General features: G+C 47.7%; 3 protein-coding genes across 5 annotated transcripts; all 3 read left to right on the top strand.

Moving 5' to 3' along the window:
- Positions 1-2,076: 2,076 nt before the first annotated feature.
- On the top strand, positions 2,077-11,155 carry FAM221B (family with sequence similarity 221 member B). Its single transcript, XM_047099789.1, has 8 exons — positions 2,077-2,179; positions 2,252-2,295; positions 2,350-2,833; positions 4,978-5,121; positions 9,963-10,073; positions 10,249-10,446; positions 10,633-10,752; positions 11,118-11,155. Exons 1-8 carry the CDS (start codon positions 2,077-2,079, stop codon positions 11,153-11,155), a joined length of 1,242 nt encoding a protein of 413 aa, XP_046955745.1.
- Positions 11,156-14,446: 3,291 nt separating this feature from the next.
- On the top strand, positions 14,447-16,632 carry HINT2 (histidine triad nucleotide binding protein 2). 2 transcript variants are annotated; one of them, XM_047098766.1, is made up of 5 exons: positions 14,447-14,677; positions 15,808-15,948; positions 16,045-16,149; positions 16,256-16,328; positions 16,450-16,632. In XM_047098766.1, the coding sequence occupies exons 1-5, from the start codon at positions 14,501-14,503 to the stop codon at positions 16,539-16,541; spliced, it is 588 nt and encodes a 195-aa protein (XP_046954722.1). In that variant the 5' UTR covers positions 14,447-14,500; the 3' UTR covers positions 16,542-16,632. The 2 variants fall into 2 exon arrangements, with proteins under 2 accessions (XP_046954722.1, XP_046954729.1); XM_047098773.1 differs by having other exon boundaries at positions 16,439-16,528.
- A 905-nt stretch (positions 16,633-17,537) lies between these two features.
- On the top strand, positions 17,538-19,733 carry SPAG8 (sperm associated antigen 8). 2 transcript variants are annotated; one of them, XM_047098756.1, is made up of 7 exons: positions 17,538-17,617; positions 17,715-18,408; positions 18,534-18,708; positions 18,905-18,950; positions 19,036-19,150; positions 19,267-19,329; positions 19,435-19,733. In XM_047098756.1, exons 1-7 carry the CDS (start codon positions 17,580-17,582, stop codon positions 19,624-19,626), a joined length of 1,323 nt encoding a protein of 440 aa, XP_046954712.1. In that variant the 5' UTR covers positions 17,538-17,579; the 3' UTR covers positions 19,627-19,733. The 2 variants fall into 2 exon arrangements, with proteins under 2 accessions (XP_046954712.1, XP_046954705.1); XM_047098749.1 differs by having other exon boundaries at positions 19,267-19,733.
- The last annotated feature ends 63 nt before the right edge of the window (positions 19,734-19,796 follow it).

Below are 19,796 nucleotides of genomic sequence, written 5' to 3'. Positions count from 1 at the left end.
TCCCCCTCCCCAGATCTGGCCAGAGCTCCTTTGCGAATTTCTGCAGGTGTCCAAGTCCCCTCGCCAAGTCGTAGACTTGAAGGCAAGGTCTCTCACTACATAGCAAGTACAGCCAGGTCTCATCCAAGAGCCTTCCATCCCTCGCTAACATTTCCCCTTCCCAGCTTAAGACGAGATCCTGACCTAAGGACTTGTAACAGCCAAGACAGGCCCAGAGGTATGTAGTTTCTCCAATGGCTCTTCCTCCAAGCCCTCATCTCGTTCCCCTCCTAACATATTCTGTCCCTTCCCACCTTAGTCCAACCCTCTCCCATTCTCTACTTTTCATCCTTACCCTCCCCCTCCACCACGTTTCTCCACCCAGTTCCGTCTTCCCCTTCTTTTTCTCCTTCCTCTCCTCCTACCGACTGATTCTCCACCCTCAAGTACCTTTTCCTGTGCTGAATGTCAGGTCATCTTCCTAACCTACCTCTCTCACTACTTCTTGTCCCAAGCTTCCCCTTTGGAAAGACTAATGAATACAAGTAATGAATCCATCTGGAGCATGAGGGGGAAAGTAGGGAGCACAGAAAGTTAAGGCTGGAAAAGTTAGGCAGTGTTGCAAGTAATGACAGGCCTTGAATGTCAGGGCCCAGAAATTTGGAGTTAATCTTAAGGCTGAGACAACTGAGTGTTTTCAAGCAAAGGAACAGCATTGTTAGGCTTGCATTTTAGAAAGATCTCCAGTGGGTCATTAAGGAGGGCTGACTTCTTTTAGACATCCCTCCAAGATAAATTAGTCACACCTCACTCCCCACAGCATCCTGAGCTTACCCCAGCACAACATCACCTCATCTGTATTGTCATTGGGTTAACCTGGTCCACCTTCCCAGATTCTTTCAGAGTCCAGTGCTTGGCACAGTGCCTGGGTGAAAGCGTAAGATTGGGCTCTTTAAAAAGTATCAGTTTACAGGGGCAACTGGGTGGCTCAGTCAGTTAATCTTCCAACTCCAGCTCAGGTCATGACCTCATGGTTCGTGGGTTTGAGCCCCGTGTCGGGCTTGGTGCTGACAGCTCAGAGCCTGGAGCCTGCTTTGGATTTTGTGTCTCCCTCTCTCTCTGTTCCTCCCCTGCTCATGCTCTGTGTCTCAAAAAAAAAAAAAAAAAAAAAAGTAAAAAAAAATTTAAGTATAAGTTACATAAATCAATGAAAGAATGGCTGAGTGGATTGATGTGCTGGGGAAAGTCGCAGAGGGGCAAAGTTATTTCATAATCCAGGTAGAAAACTATGAGAACTTGAACAGAATTGGAGGGGAGAGAATGGATTTTGGTAATACAGTATTTAGAAGACAGGAAACACAGTTCTTGGTGCCTATTTGAAGATGAGGGCTGAGGGGAAAGGATAAGACTAAAATAATTCCCAGAGTTCAGTTTTGATGCCCTGTGGGACATCCATTTAGCAATGTCCAGCAAGCAATTGGGTTTGAGTGTGAAGTACAGGGATTTAAAGAGGTCTGAGCTGGAATTATGGATTTAGAAATCATCAGCATACCAGCCAGAAGTAATTGAAGCCTTGGACATGAATGACATCAAGGGAGGCTTGATTATGATCCCTAGACAAAACAGGCTGCAGTCAGGGCCCTGCCTAATGCATCATGGCATTGTCCTGCACTCTTAAGAGCAAACCCCCACCTTGGTTTGATAGTATCCCAGTCTCTAGAACTCCACTGCCTGAACATCCTGGTCCTAAGGCTCAGGCCCCTGCTCTTGGACTAGCCAAGCTGCTATGTTCAGGCTCTTCCTGGGGCATGGTCCTCTGCTACCATCTACTGATGAGATTCTGACTGCTTCAGCCTTTCTATCTTTAAGCTCCCTCACAACCCATAGCTACATGCCATACGGCATCTAGGCACACAGGTGAACCTCTTGGCACCATACCCTGACCCAAAGTTCATCTTGCTTCCCCTTTACATCTCAGGTGCACAGAAAACTTTATCCTAATTCCATAATCCCCCCCCCCCCCCGTGAACTCTGACTTGCAGACCCTCCAACCTCCGATCCCAACCTAATGAAGCCTGTACCTTATTCTACCACTAGATGGAAGCAAACGAGGTCACAGAAGAGCCTCAAACCACCATGGATGCAGAGGAACACCCCTCTTCAAAGGACCCCTCTGCCAAGGACTCACAGGAGCCCCCTGGCCCTGAAACCTCCTTTGAGACTTCCATCCCTGAGACCCCTTTAGAGCCCCACACCTCTGAGATCCCTTTAGAGCCCCACATCTCTGAATCTCATAGGACACCATCTGCTTCCCAGGCCCTTTTAGAGACCCGCACCTCTGAAACCCCTTTGGCAACTTACATCCCTGAGACCCCCTTAGAGCCCCACACCTCTGAATCTCATATGACACCATCTGCTTCCCAGGCCCCTTTAGAGATCCACACCTCTGAAACCCTTTTGGAGCCTTCCATCCCTGAGACCTCTTTAGGATACTCTGTCTCTGAGATCCCTTTGGAAACCACTATCCCTGAGACCCTATTGGAGACTCACATGTTTAAGGTCCCAGAGAAACACCTTTCTTTTCATACCTCATCACAAGGCCGTATCACTGTACCTTCCTCTAATACTCTGAAGGAAGACCTCTCTGAGTATTCCTCCAGTGAGGTCTCACAGACAGGGAGGTCTACCCAGATCTCTGAGTCTGAGATCCTTCTAAAGCACTCCCTTTCAGGCCCTTCAGCCCAGGTCCACCTGGACACATCTGCAAAGGAGAAGGAAGAGGAAGGAGAGGACAAGGAGCAGGTGGATGCCACTGACAGTACCGCACACACAGCTCAGCCTGGACACCAGCTGGGCAAGAAGAAGGGGAAGAAAGGAGTTAGCCGTAATTGTGCCTGCACTTTTCCCCATTCCCCATTATATATATATAATTTATTGTCAAATTAGTTAACATACAGTGTACACAGTGCACTCTTGGCTTAGGGAGTAGATTCCCATGGTTCATCACTTATATACAACACCCAGTGCTCATCCCAGCAAGTGCCCTCCTCAATGTCCATCACCCATTTTCCCTGCCCCCTAACCCCCCACCCCATCAACCCTTAGTTTTTTCTCTGTATTTTAGAGTCTCTTTTGGTTTGCCTCCCTCTCTGTTTGTAATTATTTTTTTCTTTCCCTTCCCCCATGGTCTTCTGTTAAGCTCTTCAAGTTCCACATATGAGTGAAAACATAGGATATCTGTCTTTCTCTGACTGACTTATTTTTTAGCATAATACCCTCCAGTTCCATCCAAGTTGTTGCAAATGGCAGGATTTCATTCTTTCTCATTGCCAAGTAGTATTCCATTGTGTATATAAACCACATCTTCTTTTTTTTTAATTTTTTAATGTTTATTTATTTTTGAGAGACAGAGGCAGCATGAGTGGGGGAGGGGCAGAGAGAGAGGGAGACCCAGACTGTGAAGCAGGTTCCAGGCTCTGAGCTGTCAGCACAGAGCCCGACGCAAACCACATCTTCGTTATCCATTCATCAGTTGATGGACATTTGGGCTCTTTCCATAATTTGGCTTTCCGTAATTTGTTGAAAGCGCTGCTATAAACATTGGGGTACATGGGGTACATGTGCCCCTATGAATCAGCACTCCTGTATCCTTTGGATAAATTCCTAGTAGTGCAATTGCTGGGTCATAGGGTAATTTTATTTTTAATTTTTTTGAGGAACCTCCACACTGTTTTCCAGAGCGGCTGCACCAGTTTGCATTCCCACCAACAATGCAAAAGGGTTCCCCTTTCTCCATGTCCTCTCCAGCATCTATTATTCCCTGAATTGTTAATTTTAGCTACTCTGACCAGTGTGAGATGGTATCTCAATGTGGTTTTGATTTGTATTTCCCTGATGATGAGTGACATTGAACATCTTTTCATGTGTCTGTCAGCCATTCAGATGTCTTCCTTGGAAAAGTGTCTTTTCATGTCTTCTGCCCATTTCTTCACTGGATTATTTGTTTTCCAGGTGTTGGGTTCGTTAAGTTCTTAATAGATTTTGGACACTAATCCTTTATCTGATATGTCATTTGCAAATATCTTCTTCCATTCCATTGGTTGCCTTTTAGTTTTGATTGTTTCCTTTGCTGTGCAGAAGCTTTTTATCTTTGGAGCTCCTGGGTGGCTCAGTCAGTTAAGCATCTGACTTCGGCTCAGGTCATCATCTCACAGTTCATGAGTTTGAGCCCTGCATCAGGCTCTATGCTGACAGCACAGAACCTGGAGCCTGCTTCAAATTCTGTGTCCCCCCTCTCTCTCTGCCCCTCCCCTGCTCACTCTCTCTCTCTCTCTCAAAAATAAGTGAACTTAAAAATTTTTTTGTAGAATCTTTTTATCTTGATGAGGTCCCAATAGTTCATTTTTGCTTTTATTTCCCTTGCCTTCAGAAACATGTCAAGTAAGAAGTTGCTGTGGCTGAGGTCAAAGAGGTTGTTGCCTGTTTTCTCTTCTAGGATTTTGATGGTATCCTGTCTCACATTTAGGTCTTTCATCCATTTTGAATTTATCTTTGTGTATGGTGTAAGAAAGTGGTCCAGTTTCATTCTTCTGCATATTGCTGTCCAGTTCTCCCAGCACCATTTGCTAAAGAGGCTTTTTCCATTGCATATGCTTCCCTGCTTTATCAAAGATTAGTTGGCCATATATTTGTGGGTCCAATTCTGGGTTCTCTATTCTATTCCATTAGTCTATGTGTCTGTGCCAGTTACCATACTGTCTTGATGATTACAGCTTTGTAGTAGAGGCTAAAGTCCGGGATTGTGATGCCTCCAGCTTTGGTTTTCTTTTTCAACATTACTTTGGCTATTCAGAGTCTTTTGTGGACTTTTCCCCATTCTCATCACTGTCTTACACCTGTCCCAATAAGAGGGGATTGGGTTACTCTTTGACCTGGCCCCTTCTTTTAGTTTTAGGGACTCCTTACTTCCCTTTGGTTACTCAGCCTCTCCCTTCCCAGGTTATGCAGTTCAACCAGAGGTCCCCACTCAGCAGACAGAGAAGGTGGAAGTGGCTAAGGCAATGCACAGAAAGAAGTTCAGCGCTCAGGCAAATTATCTTTTCCAATGGGAGAAGAATGTAACCCTGAATGCCATCCAGACAGGTGAGCCCAGGAAGCCCTTGAGAGGCCTGTGACAGGCCCATGGCCAACCTCCAATGCAACTATATCAGGGAACCTGCCCTGAACAATGGAGAGCTGCTCCTTGTAGAAATGGCAATGCTGCCTGCCTGAAATATTGGAGTGGAGCAGGCAGGTGGGCCAAAGTGGATGGCATGGGTGCAGGAAAAAAGTGAAGATATTCATATAAAACCCAGGTAGGGACAGGCAGCTAAAATGAAGTTGTTTAAAAAAAAAAAAAAGCAGGGCCACAGGCCGACCCCACATCTAGGGCTCTAATAGCCTACACCAAACAGACCTTAAAGCAGAGATGGCCCAGACCTTGGATAGTCCAGGAGACTTGGTGCTCTGACATGGCAAAAGGCCTTGGTCCCCTTGGTTGAACTCCATTAAAAGGCTGTCACCCTGCATGCCAGACCGAGAATCACCTGGTACCCAAAAGCCATGAGTCTCTCCACCAAAAAGGAGAGTTGTACCTCCCAGCCCTATCAATTCCAAGTCTCAGCCCAGAATTAGTACTTTTCACAGCCCCATTAGTGGCTTGCTAGCTTATCTAGTCGGCATATAAAGGGTGTGCAGATGTGCTAGGTATACATATGCCATCCGGTGTGTGAGCATGTGTACCTGTGTTGCTGAACTTCATGTCTACAGGGAATACCTTCAGAAAGAAGGCCACCCTGACCCACTCTGCAGATTCTGGGGTTTCTAGACTGAATTAGATAGGCATCACTGTATTTATTTTTGTCTTTCATACTTCCTTTCCCCTTATGATAGGAAGAGAGTTATGTTGAGACTAGATGGGCCTAAGATAGAAAGACAGCCAGGTAATTCTATGTCCTTCTCCCTTCTCCATGCAATTTGCTTTCCTCATTCTCATGCAGGGTCCCTTCCCCTTCCACCCCGGGGCCAAGAAAGTCACAATGATCTCATTTGGGTCTCTGGAGAATCCATGTATGTTCTGTGTAGAGAAAGAGCAAGTGTAAGCTTTTATTTATTCAGCATTTATTGAGCACCAACTATGTGTCAGGCATTGAGGTAGATGCGGAGGTAGTGGTTGGTGGGATTTCAAAAACAAAACCCCTCAAATAATTTGTACTCTAATGGGAGACACCAAAAAGTAAAAGGATAATTGTAATTCATTCTAATAATTGCTGTGACTGAGGTTAGCCCAGAGTGCTGCATGAGCAGAGATAAGAGGCACCCAATCTTGGGGGCTCAGGGAATAAGCCTTGGAAGGGATGACTTCTCAGCTGAAATCTGTAAGATGAGTAAAAAGAGGTGGCCAGGTAAAAAGTGAGGTAAGGTGAGACATGACAGGGCAAGGCACCAGGAGGAAACTGCAAGCAATGTTGGACAGAGCTCAGCTCTGGACCAGGAGAATTGTACAGGCATTTCTGTGGCAAAGGTCAAGAGTTGGGACTATATCCTAAGGGCACGTGAGAGTCACTGCAAGATTTTAAATGGGACAACAACACGACCAAATTTGTGTTTTTGAAAGACCACTGTGTCAGTAGCATAGACTGGAGAAAGATACGACTGGACGTAGGAAGACTACATTTGGCCCTGGTAATAGTCTGGGTAAGAAGTGAATGGGTATAGGTGGATGAAGTAGATTCAAGAAACGCTGAGAAGACAAAACTGACCTTTGGATCTTTGGATGTGTAGGATAAGAAAGAAGGACATGCCTGGAATGACATCTAGGTGTTTGGCTTAAGAGACTGATTAGATGATGATGCCATTCATGAATGCCTAAAACAGAGTAGATGCATAAGTACACGTTGGATGAACAGAGGACAAAGGATGAGGGCGAGGTTCGGAAGGAAGAATTGAATTTACTGCATTTGAAGTGCTTGTGGAACATGCTGGTAAAAGGGTCCAGTAGACAACTGGCTGTATGGGTCTGAAGCTCAGGAGAGAAGTCTGGACTAGAGACATCCTTCATGAAAAGACATATGTTGTATGGAGATATTCTAAGCAAAAAGAGATGTTATCATGCAAATGTGAGTATGTGACCATGGAATTGACTGTGTTGTACCTTGCCTGGTATTTTCACAGTAAGCATCTGTGCCGTAGACCTCTTTGCCACAAATATTATTCTGCAAAGTTAATTGACCATAAGGCAATTTGCTGTAAAAGATAAAAAAAAATAACTAGTTGACAATTTGATTTGACAGTTTGTTGGTTTTATCCACTGTTTGGCAGTTTGGTTTCATTTCTCCACTGACACAGTACTCCCATTTATATATATATATATATATATATATATATATATATATATATATATAGTATAAATCTTAGTCTTCATAATGGTCTACACTGTGGCAGAGTTTTGAGCTCACATTTCCCATACAACTTTGGAATGTCTATCAATGGACATGTGACAATATGCCAGGAGCAAACAACAGTGTAGGAGGCTTTCACAACACAATACACAGCTCAGTGGCAAATATGCATCCTAGTATTTGGAAATTGATACCTCTCTTAGTGAAGGAGGAAATTTTAGCAAAAAAAGAAAAAGTGAGATGCTGAACAAGGAGATGAGTCAACAAGCAAAAAAATAAATTGTATAATGCTATGAATGAAAGACTTTGAAGACAAGTGCTTAGGGTACAATCCACAACATAAAATCAGTTATTTACACAGCATGGCCATGAATCTACACTATGCATTTTAAATTCAAATATTTGGATTTTGCAATAAGGTCATATTTAATTTTGGTATTCATTTTCCATGTTTAACTATGCCCTCTTTAATGAATGTCCTTTTATTTTTTTGTGATTTTATCTTTCGTGGCAAAATTGCCTATGGCCAATTAATCATGCAGTGGAAATGTTTGCGGTGAAAATGCTTGGAGCACAGATTCTTAAGGTGAAACTACCTAGAACCACCTGGTACACCGTCAAAATGGCATTCCAGATAATGTCTCCTCCCCCTACCAGTCCTTGTCCACTTATAACAGAAAGACAGTTTGGAATCAGAGCAGAGAGTAGAGGGTCCCACTCTGGACTATATAGCCTGATGTCAATTGTCCTGCTTTAGGGGCACTGACACTTATAATGGAGTCTGAGGTATAGTTGCCAGTCTCTGTTTAAACTCTAGTCTGCTTCATCTAAAGGCGGGGCACTGACTCCCATATCAGTGCTTGCACTTGACTCTCCCAGGCTTTCAAGCGGGACCTTGATATGTGGGCACTGACCCTTGTTCACCTCCACCTCTCATCTGTTCACCGAGTCTATCCTGCTGCTCTGGACAGAGTTCAGAATTCCGCTAGTGGAATCCTGGCCCCCACTCACTTCCATTGTGACTCTACCTATATACCCTGCCCTTTCAACAAAGCCTCACTGCTATAATGGGGCACTGACACTTCAGGCTGGCAGGATCAAGACAGAAGTAGCAAAGCCAAAAGCCACGCCTGGACAGGCTTTAGACCCTGAAAGATCATGGGTAAGGCAAGAAAAACTAGACTGACAATTAGGCACAGAATTGTGGATTGTGGCCCTGGCCAGAGTCAAAGACCAGAAGACACTAACTCTTTCCCACCCTCCTTATGGAACTTCAGTGTTAAGCCTAGAATACTGGGTCTCTCTTCTGTCCTGAAGGAGTTTGCTTATTCATTTAGTCAGTCAAGCTGTCTGTGCTCTCTGAGCACCTATTCTGGGCCAGGCCTTGTACGAGGACTAGAAATATAGGTGAAAACCTACAGTCTAAGAGGAATACAAGTGAAAAGTCCACTATTATAATGCATTGTACTGTGAGAGGAGTAGCAAAGGAGTCAGAGAAACAAAGAGGAGGAGCCCCTAGACAGGCAGAGGAAGTCAGGGACAACTGTTTGGTGGAGGTGACACTTCATTGTAGCCTTTAAATGGGAATGAGTCCCATAGCTGAAGGTCCCACTCCATAAGGACTCATACAGGATTCTTGCCTAGAAGTTGGAGTAGTCTCAGGTTTCATGAAGGGTGAGAAAATGAGTGGAATGTGCTCTCTGGTTCTCCCACATTTAAATGGCTCCACCCTTGCCTTGTAGTGAGATTGACCATGAAGCCAATTTCAGATCCCACTACTGAAACCAGGCTCTCAAGGGTTGTGGCATCTTGCTGGTGCCTATTCTCAGGGATACTTCCTAGCCTCACAAGCTTCTTTTTCTTGGTCTTCACCACTCATGACTTCTGGCCTATCCCTTTCTCCTGATTCTTAGAAAACTATAGGCAGCCCTTCTCAAGTTCATAGATAGCATCAGTTCAGGAACACCAGGAACATAAAGGGAAATAGGAAGGTGCCAAACTGGAAAAGTGAGGAAAACCCTCCTCCTGGTCCCAGAGCTGCCCAACCTCCTCCTCCTCTTCCGGTCCCTTTAACAACCACATTTCCTTAGGTGCCAGTCCTCACCATCTATTCTATACCTGGCCAATCATCTTCCCTTTCCCTCAACTTAGACACTTCAATGAAACAAAACAAAGTGAGGCTCTAATGTGGGAAGGGGAGGAAATGAGAATCTTAATAGCCACAGAGAACTCAGCAAGATTCGTGTTCGTCTTCAAGCAAAATTTCATTTCGAATCTTCCTGCTCAGAAACCACTTCAGAAACTGAAGACTGTCTTCAGTCATTTCTGACAGGCTAACAGAAATGAAGTAGATCCTGGGGTGGGAAAGGAGCTGAAACACTTGTGGGATACTGAGAAAATCCGATGGGGAAGATGTCTCAAAGGGTGGAGATCATGGGTCGAGTGAATACACTGGGGAAGAGGTGAGACCACAGGGGCTGGGGGGGGGGGGTGCTTAGGCTATTTTTCCTTCTCACTCTTCCCTGTTAATTCCTCCACACTCAGGTCTCCATATTGGCTGGCGCTGCCCCCATTATCTATGGGACTGTTTCCAAATTGGAGATGAATCCAAATGCTTTTGTGGACACTTATTGAGAGAGCACCAGATCATCTCAGGTAGGGAGAACTGACCAGCCCCTGTCCATGGGAAGGGAAAACTATACTCGGGCCATGTGTTGGGATGTATGAGAGAAAGTGTGTGTGTATTGGTATGGGGGAGGGGGACTGGCACAGGAAGGCTAGGCCCTATTAGGTGCCAGTCTAATCCTCCCATCCATCCCCATTCCCATAGACATATCTGTGCCCTGCAATGTGGGCCAGTGCCGCTGCCTCATGTTCTGCTTTATCCCATCACGCCCAGAGGAGGTGGGTGAGTTCTGGCTTAAAAGACGAGCTACCTTTGACCCTAAGGCCTGGAGGGCCCAATGTCGCTGCAAACACAGCCATGAAGACCATGCAGCTACTGGGTCCCATTCCTGCAGGGTGAAAGGTAATTTCTAGGGTGAGGGGAGTACAGGGGTGGGCATGAATGGGATGCACATGGTTTGGGGATGAGGATGGGGGAACTGGTAGGAGAAACTTGGGTTTGTGGTTGGTGAGGAAGAGAGGAGAACGTAGTCAGCCCGTGGGAAAGCGCCAATTCCCTATACTTGTCTTGGCTTCCCCCTTGCCCTAGGCTGTTGCTGCAACTGCTTTGAGTCTAATTTCCTCTGTGCGGCCTGTGACCGGCGCTGGGAGGAACATGAGACTTTCTTTGAGACTGAGGAGACCCGGCGACGAGGAGGGAGGCCTCACGGTAAGGGGGCAGGGGCAACCTGGAACGGGACCATTCCAGGACCATAGTCAGAAGGCCAGGCAGGAAGGTGCTCCCACCCTCAGTCATTCCATCCTGGACTACCTCTCTCTCTCAGCGCCTGCATCCCAAACTTGCACCGGTCTCCAACCCCAGGAGCAGACTGTGTGCCTTTTGCAGAGATGCCTACCCTCTGAGAAGCCATCGTCAGGAATTCTGACTCTGAGACTTTACAGACACAGGGGCCCTCCGGCCATCCCAGCACCCATCCCAGACCTCCTGGGCTCCCTGGCCCACACAACCTGTGGCCTGGCCCTAAATTTGACCCCCATACCTGACCCTTTCACCTCTGCTTTTCCCTCCTCCAGGGACAGACACTGTCAACACCTGGCGCAAGCCTCTCTGAGCCTGGCTCGAATCAGCAATAAAGAAAGGGGAAGCCACTGGAATCTGGCCTGCTTCTGTATGGGGTGGACAGAACCCAGCCCAGTGACAAACACCCTAGGACCTTAGAGTTGGTACCTGTTGGGAACAAGAGAGGACACCGCACAGGAGAGAGGCTGGATCAAAGCATCTGCCTCCACCACACCCACACTCAAGCTGCTAGCTCTGGCATCAGAAGGAGAGTGGCTTCAAGGAAGCCAAGGAGGGAGGGGGGTTTAAGAAGGATAGAGGAAACACTGATGTTAGATGCAGTTGGGGACTCCAGTAGGATAAAGACTGAAAAGTGTCCATTGGATCTTACAATTAGAAGGTCTTCAGATAATGTAGTTTCAGTGATGCAGTGGAGGTAGAAACCAAGTGGTAAGTTTGAAAGAGTTTCTTTAAGAAGCTTGGATGAAAAGAGCAGGAGAGAAGTCAGACAATATCCAGAGGGAGATGTGCAGTCAAGGAAGCATTTTTTAGGAGGGAAAAAAGGAAGGGACCAGTAGAGAAAAAGATTTTGAAGATGCAGAAGAAAAACAGAGATACCTGGTGAGACAAGATGCCAAAGATGGAGGGAGGGAATGAGGTCAGGGCAGAGGTGAAGGGATTTGTTCTACACAGGAGAAACACCGCTTCCTAAGACCAAGAGGAAGGAAGAAAGAAAAGGATGGGGACTTCCCTGAGCTGCAGGGAGGAGGATCTTGAAGTTCCCCTGCGAAGTAGGAGACAAGGTCAGTTGCTGGTGGGGGAGGAGAGGGATAAGAGTGGGGAGTAGGAGATGGGAAGACAGAGGCGAAGGTGTGGGAAGGCTAAGGTGGGGAACTGGAGAAAAACCTGATCCGTGGATAGTTGAGGATTCAGGGACAGCTGAAAGCAGGAATCTAGTTAAAGAGGAAGAGAGAAACAAAATAGATTGATGGTGATGGAAGGTATCAGGGAGGATGATCAGGAAAATAAAGCAAAAAAGAAGGCTTGAGGATGTGGAGAGAGCTGACCATACAAATGGAAAGAAAGTGAAGCCAGGAAGCAACTGACAGATTGAATAAAGGAACAGTCAAAGGACTAGGACGCTCTAATAAGGTGCAGTAGCAGATGTAGTGGTAGGGATCGAAGCATAGGAGACAGTGGTCAGAACCTACAGAGAGTTGCAGCTCTCAGGTGAGAAAAGCTGCCAGGGATCACAAAGTTTGGAGTAAAAACTGTAGGCCAGGGGCCAAAATCAGTGAATCATAGATTATTTTTATGCGGAGTGGGAGATTCTGGCACTAATTGGTTCTGTGATCCTAGGCATATCATCACTTTCCCTCTCTGGGCCTCAGTTTCTGGATCTATAAAAGAGGAATAATCTCTGTGCTACTTGCTCTCCCTGAGAACCTAAAGAAATCACCAGTTTCAAAGTGCTTTGTAGTCACCTACCCTGCCTGGCTGGTTTCCTTCCTCTTCCTAGATCCCAGCTCTTTTTATCTCTTGAACTTCTCCAGAGCAGCTCTAGGGGTTGCTGCTGTCTCAGAGGCACCACGAGAACTGCATACAGCCTCTAGGGCACAGAGAAAAGGCCAGTCAGTCACATTTCCCCACATTTGGGGAAGCTATCTGTCCTTCCAAAGGAAGGAATACAATCTGGACTGCTAGAACTCCTAGGGGAAATTACAGGGTCAAATGTCTGCCCATTGGAGGAAAAAGGCCTTTCTAACAATAATATGGCTATACAAAAGATTATTCTTATCTCCAGAAGTAGAGTTCTTCTTGACTGGTGATATGCAATTAGTGCCATAATGACCATTCACTGAAACGAATTCAATAGTCAACAGTAAAGGAATGGTTACTGTAATAAACTCATTCAAGGAAGTAATATGCAGACATTACAAAGTATATTTACATAGACTATGTAATAATATGGAAGATTGATTGTAAGGGGCAGAATAGGAATATACATCCAATACATATGTACTTTGTATAATGAACGGAAATGAAACACCAAATGTTATTCATTCCACAATCACTGATGTGCTAAAACAACCAACTACAACAAAAACCACCTAAAGATACAGTGGTGGCTTTTGTCCTAAGTGTTAACTGTCAGGCTAAACCTTGGTTGGGTAAGTATATTAGCATTTTGTGACCCCTGTTCCTTAGGTCAAAAATATATATTCCAACAAAATGAAATATACTTCTCACCCAGCAATGACACACTCCCGTTGTCCCTCAAACCCGACTAACTGAAAATACCAGGTACGAGGCTGTTTCATACACCATTTCTGATTAGAAAAGAACATTGGATACCTACTCCTTTGCTTGTTAGTCGTGCGCAAAGACAGGTCACTATCGCCGCCTCCCGTTAAAAAGAAGAAGAGGAGGAGGGGGGGGGAGGGGACGGGGAGGGAGAGGGGAGGGGGAGGAGGAGAAGAAAAGGAAGAAGAAAGCAAAAAAAAAGTCCTGAAAACGAACTGCAGAATCTTCAATGTTGGAGTATGCACACAAGAACATAAACAAGGGACTGCCCTTAGATGAGTAAGTTAAAAACCTTTGAAATGCTCAAGGGTCTGAAATGCCCTCGTGGGGAAAACGCTGGCTATCTTATACCTCCAGTTAAATACAGAGAACTGAGGGTTGATGGGGGTTGGGGTGGAAGTGGGAATGGCCATCACTGGCATTGAGGAGGGCACTTGGGATGAGCACTGGGTATTGTATGTAAGCAATGAATCATGGGAATCCACTCCCGAAGCCAAGAGCACACTGTATATATACAGTGTATGCTAGCGAACTTGACAATAAATTACAAGAAAACAAAAAAAAAGATAAAAGGACCGGTCTCAGTTCACCTTCAGCCTCACAGGGCAGGCATTCCCGCCCCCTTCTTCCGGGACTCCTAAAACCTTGGCCTCCAGGGGTTGCGGTGATTCCCGGAGCCAGCCAGCGCCGAGTGCCCGCCCTCAGAACCCGCCCTCCTCCTGACCAATGCGGGGAGAGGGTCTACGATGTCAGAGGCTCGGCGCCGCACCAATGTTGTGCAGCAGAGCCAAACGGAGTTAAATCCCACGTCTCTTAATCCTTCCAATGGAGTGAGAAAGTCTCTTGGGGAAACACTTAGGGGGCCCAATGGCAAAGGAACTTTCACTCTGACCAGAAGTCGAAGCCAATGAAGTGGAAAACTAGCCCACGAGCTGGCAGAAGCAGCCAATGGGATGAAAAGATCCCGCCCCCACCGTGGCGGCGGAGCCAGTGGAGTGAATGACACCACCCTCTGGTCCAAAGGGCCTCAAGAGAAGCCCAGGAGCGCGGCCAATGGGATGGCAGGGCTCGCTCGCGGCCTCCAGCGGAGCCAATGGCCGTCGTTTGCCGGCTCCGTGGCGGCCCCCACCTCGGGCGACTGCGGGGCCTGCTTGCTGGCCGGAGGAGAGATTCGGCGGCTGAGGGCAAGATGGCGGCGGCCCTGGTGCTGGCCGCCGGGCTGCGCGTGGCGCGCGGGGCTGTAGCGCTGGTGGGGCCGCGGGGGGCGCAGGTGAGGAGCGGCCGCGGGGGCGCGGAGGGCGTCCCGCGGGCTCTGCTGCCCTCCGGGGCCGGCGTTCTCCCCCAGGCGCGTGCAGCCCATTGGCCTCGCGGGGACGGAGCCCGAGCGTCTGGAAGGGAATGCTGCCTCTCCTGGAGGCGCAAGCTCCAAGGCCGCTTGGCGAGGTCGGGCTGGTAGTCGGCAGCAGCCTCTCGGCGGTGGCTCGGGCGCCCAGGTGGCGACAGGGTCGGTGCGTTGGCTGCTGCCTCCTAAAACCGAACGCCTGTTTCGGGCAGCCTCCTGAGTGCCCCCTGCAGGAAGTGAGGTTTGTCTTCTCGGAGCCAGTCTTCTGCCCGCCTCAGACCCCTGGCCTTCTGAACACGTGTTAATCTCTCATCTTCCCATTTACCAGAGGGGTCAGGTTCATCCCAACTCTTTCTCCCATGGTGTGACAGCACTGACTTGAGCCTTCTCTGAGCCCCCGGAAACGGGCATCCCTACCCTCAGTCCCCTGCGTCTGTCGTTGCTGAATTCACTTAACTCTTCCTTTCACTGATTCAAGGAACTGGAGTTAAAATTCACAAAAGAGCTCAGATGTAACACCAAGACATGTTTGTGTCAAACAGGGAAATTGTGTGAACACCTGAATAAAACAGGTAAAATACCTTAGAGATTAGATAACAAGTAATGGAAATAAGTGGAAACTTAGTAACAGGGCTTGAGTACAGGGAAAGAGCTCCAATGGTCTTAAAAGATGATGCAGAAAACTTTATATTTGAAGCCAAGAGGAGGGATTTATCTAAGGTAATTCCGTGATAAAAGAGGAACCAAATCTTAAGTTTCCAGTTCTCATCCTGTGTCCTTTCTCCTGAACAGTGCTAAATTTACTAGACACTTTAGGAACAGGAATCAATTGCAGTACTGAATCCTGTATTGTATCTAACCAGGCTCAGCACTATCTGACCCTACTCTCTACTGCTGACACTCTGAAATTGAGGAAATTTTCCTTAGGATGGGAGCCACTAATAGGTTCTTAGAAGGGTGAAGTTAATGATTATCAGAGCCCGGCCTCTGCCAGCTCCTGACTATATGGGAGAGGTATTGTCAACCCCCTCCCTTGGGTATGTCTGACCCACTTTCAGGTCCGAGGAGCTGCAGGTGTGACCGATGGAAATGAAGTGTCCAAGGCCCAGCAGGCAGCTCCTCAGGGAGCAGCCCCAACTATCTTCTCCCGGATCCTGGATCGAAGCCTCCCAGCTGACATTTTGTATGAGGACCAGCAGGTGGGGTGCCCTTAGGACCCATCCTCTTGGGAATTTAATAGGTACCATCAGCCTGTTGAAGTAACAAGGTGGCCTCTGGCCTTTCACTGCTTCCAGTGTCTTGTATTCCGTGATGTGGCCCCTCAGGCTCCTGTGCACTTCCTGGTCATTCCTAAGAAGCCCATTCCTCGGATTAGCCAGGCTGAAGAAGAAGACCAGCAGGTGGGAAGAATAGAGCCAAGGTTTGGCTTTGGGGGGAACCCTGGACTCAGCTAGAGGTTTTGCTCCCTGTGAATGAAGCCACCCATCTCCCTCCCTTTCCCTCTAGCTTCTAGGACACCTTCTCCTTGTGGCTAAGAAGACAGCAAAGGCTGAGGGGCTGGGAGATGGATACCGACTTGGTGAGTGACTTTTGGCCATTGAGCCCCTTGCCTATGAATTCTCATACCTACCCTTCAATATGATCTTTATTCTTTGACCTTTCCCGTGATCCTGACCCCCTAACCCCAAGCTCCATTTCAGTGATCAATGATGGGAAGCTGGGCTCACAGTCCGTGTATCATCTGCACATTCATGTACTTGGGGGCCGACAGCTCCAGTGGCCTCCAGGTTGAACCTTCCAACTGACCAAGAACCCAAGACCTGGATTCTTGGAGGATGGGGGAAAAGGGACCCTATGATGCTAATAAACTTGTTCTCCCTCAATTTTGGATCACTGTCTTAAATATATAAAGATTTATATCACAAATAGAAAAGAAAACATTAAAGATAATGATTCTATGGTACCTGGCTGGCTCAGTTGTTGGAGCATGCAACTCTTGATCTTGGGCTTGAGTTCGAGCCCCACGTTGGGTGTGGCGATTACTTAAAAATACAATCTTAAAAAAAAAAAGATTATGGTCTTGACTATGGTCTGAGTCAGAGACATTAAGGAGGCCCATCCTGTAGTGAAAGAAGCATTTGCCTATAGATTTGTGAGTCCTCATGACAAATGGTCCACCTGGGTCAAGCTTCTAGAAAAATAGCAATAGAAATAAGCCTATATGAGTAGGGAGAGACTGAAACCCAGGGGTGAGACACTCAATCCTGGCCCTTATTCAGATGCCAAGACAAGTTCTAGGGTGGTCTGGGAGGAGGATGGTCAACGTGAGGGTCTTTTACTGAAGGAGAAGTAATCACACCAAAAAAAAAAAAAAAAAAAGCTGCCACTCTTTGATCCCCATGTCTCACCATTTTGCTTTTTAGTTGTTTGATGTATTTTAAACCTTCAACTTTTAAAAGACTCCCTGCCCCACCCCATTTTTTAGAATGAACTGCGGGTAAGTTACTGTTGCCCCTACGCAAGTACACTGTCTGATACTAAAGTCCTGTGCTTGTCTCCAACACAAAGAACCACCTTAGAAAGCCTCAGAAAGAATCATGCTTAAGTGTAGAAGGCAGAACCCTAGACTAGCGGAACCTTAAGAGCTGGGCTGAGGCGGAACGGAGTCTGAACGGAAAGCAAACTTCCTAGACTTCCCCAGGTTTAAGACTTCCGCCCCGCAGAGAATTTGTCTCCACCCCCACCCAGCACTTCCGCCCAACTCTAGTCCTGCGCAGTCTCCTGGAATTATTTGCCGTCTCTATGGCAACCCGGTAGCTGGAGACTGAAGATGGAGACCGCGCAGTCTACCAAGGGATCGAGATGTCGGTGAGAGCGGCAGCTTTGGCGCCTGGTGTAAGGGGACAAGAAAGGTCAGCGGACTTACACCGCTTTTGACAACTTTGTCGCATTCGCTTTCTTTCAGATCTTTAGATGTACAGCCTGGCACTGAAGGACTAGGGTCCACTTCAGAACCATTTTCTTCGGATGGCCATCCTATAACGGCCCTGGCAGCCGCAACTACAGCAGCTGCGGCCTCCTCCACCGACAAAGCGACTGTGTTATCCGCAAAGACCCCAGCGTGCCACTCTGAGCCGAACCTTCTCATGAACCACTCCTCTGACAGTCTTCTGGGGGATCCCTGCACTGGAGCCAGCTTTACCCACAGCATTGGCTATGGGAAACTTGGCATTGAGCCTATCTATGTTTCCCATATTGCTCAGGATCCCTGTACTACAAAAGACCTTAGCTCTAGTCCTGGCCCTATTCTTGGCTCCAGTTCTGGTTCCTGCCATGGCTCTGGTCAAGACACTGGTCCTGATTCTGGCCCTGGTCCTGCTACTGACGCTGGGCCTAGTCCAGGCTGTGGCCATGACCGTGAGCCCAGCCCCTACAATCTTCCAAGTTTCAGAACCCCCCAAGCAGATCTGGTCCCTAATTATGCCTCCTGGAATCACTACTGCCACTGGGAACCGCGGAAACAACCCTGGAAATTTTTGCAAGTCTCAGAACCTGGTGCCCGAGGGCATTGGAAGACCCCTGAGGTTGAAGGGAAGTGTAAGGTTCCCAATGAAACATTGCCACGGGGCCACAGCCTTCTCTACAACTGGGAGGAGGAGGTATTAAGGTTTTGACCTGCTCCCTTTTCCTGAAGACTGTCCCCAATTTCCTGGGGGAGGCAGTAGTTTATGATGAGGGTGGGTGCCATAAAGGACATCCTGGTCACTCAACTTGGGGCCCACAGAGAGCCACCAACCACCTGGATCAAGTCCCAAGCATGCAGGATGGGTCCGAGAGTTTCTTCTTCCGACATGGACACCAGGGACTGCTGACCCTGCAGCTACAGTCACCCATGTCCTTCAGCACCACTCAGAAAGACTCATACCAGCCCCCACGAAACTGCTATCAGCCAACTCGAGGTGTGAAGCATGAGAGAATGGGCCAGAATGAGCAATCAGAGATAAAAGAGAGGAAGGAATTTCTAGTGGGACTATGGATTGTTTAATGGGTACAAGGGTAAAACCCCATGATTTTCCTTCTTTTCTCACATTTGTTTCTTTGGGCCTGCTTGTTAACCAGACTCTCCCACTCTCTCCACTCCCTGCCCTCCTACAGGAAAGCGTGAAGCCATGCTGGAGATGCTCCTGCGCCACCAGATCTGGTGAGAGGCTGGGCGAAGGGTAAAGGGGAGGCGGGGAAGACAAAAATCAGGGAAGAATGGCTTTGACGCCCCCAGGACTATACAGTAAAGAGGTGCAGGCAGAGCAGGAAGCCACAAGGAAGCAGTTTGAGGTCGAGTCTGTGACACACCATGACTACCGAAAGGAGCTGGTGCAAGCCGGGCCTCCTGCCCCAACCAAGGTGAGAACTTATCCCACCCCGCTTGTACGGCTGGGCTCTAATGGGCTGTGGGAGAGCAGCAGAGGTTAAGAGAGGGAGCTTCAAACCAAGAGTTTTTCAGTATCTTTCCCTTCCAGCCTCACAACTACCGTCGGGAGCAACCTGAAACCTTCTGGATACAGAGGGCACCACAGCTACCGGTGTGTGAGGGTGTCAGGAGTCAGGGAAAACAAGGAGGGGGAAGAGGCTGTTCTGTTCTGGCTTGGTGCAGAGCGGGATCTGTCCTCATTCTGGCCTTCCTCCAGGGTGTCAGTAGCATCAAGACTCTGGACACGCCATTCCGGAAGAACTGCAGCTTCTCAACACCAGTGCCTCTGTCTCTGGGGCAGCCTTTGCCCTATGAACCTGAGAATTACTCCCACCAACTGGGAGAAATATCTTCCCTTGTCTGTCAGGGAGGAGGACAGGGAGGTGGAATGGGTGGAACTACTATCTAAGGGTTGAGGAGGGAAGAGGGATATGGACTATGGAATCGATTTCTGTCTGTACTGGAGAGGTGGAAAGGAAGTGAATTCTGTCTGTACTTGGTGAAGAGGCTTCGCATAAAGGGTTCTCTCTCATCCTGAGACTGCTAATTCAGTGATTCTGTGAGTAACCATGTTCCTTG

This window comes from Lynx rufus, unplaced genomic scaffold (assembly GCF_022079265.1).
Source record: "Lynx rufus isolate CCGP_SWC_20201006 ecotype Redwood Valley unplaced genomic scaffold, mLynRuf1.p SCAF_10, whole genome shotgun sequence".
NCBI classification, from domain to species: domain Eukaryota; kingdom Metazoa; phylum Chordata; class Mammalia; order Carnivora; family Felidae; genus Lynx; species Lynx rufus.
Note: the sequence above shows the minus strand (reverse complement) of the source record. Positions and strands in the feature narration are given on the sequence as shown.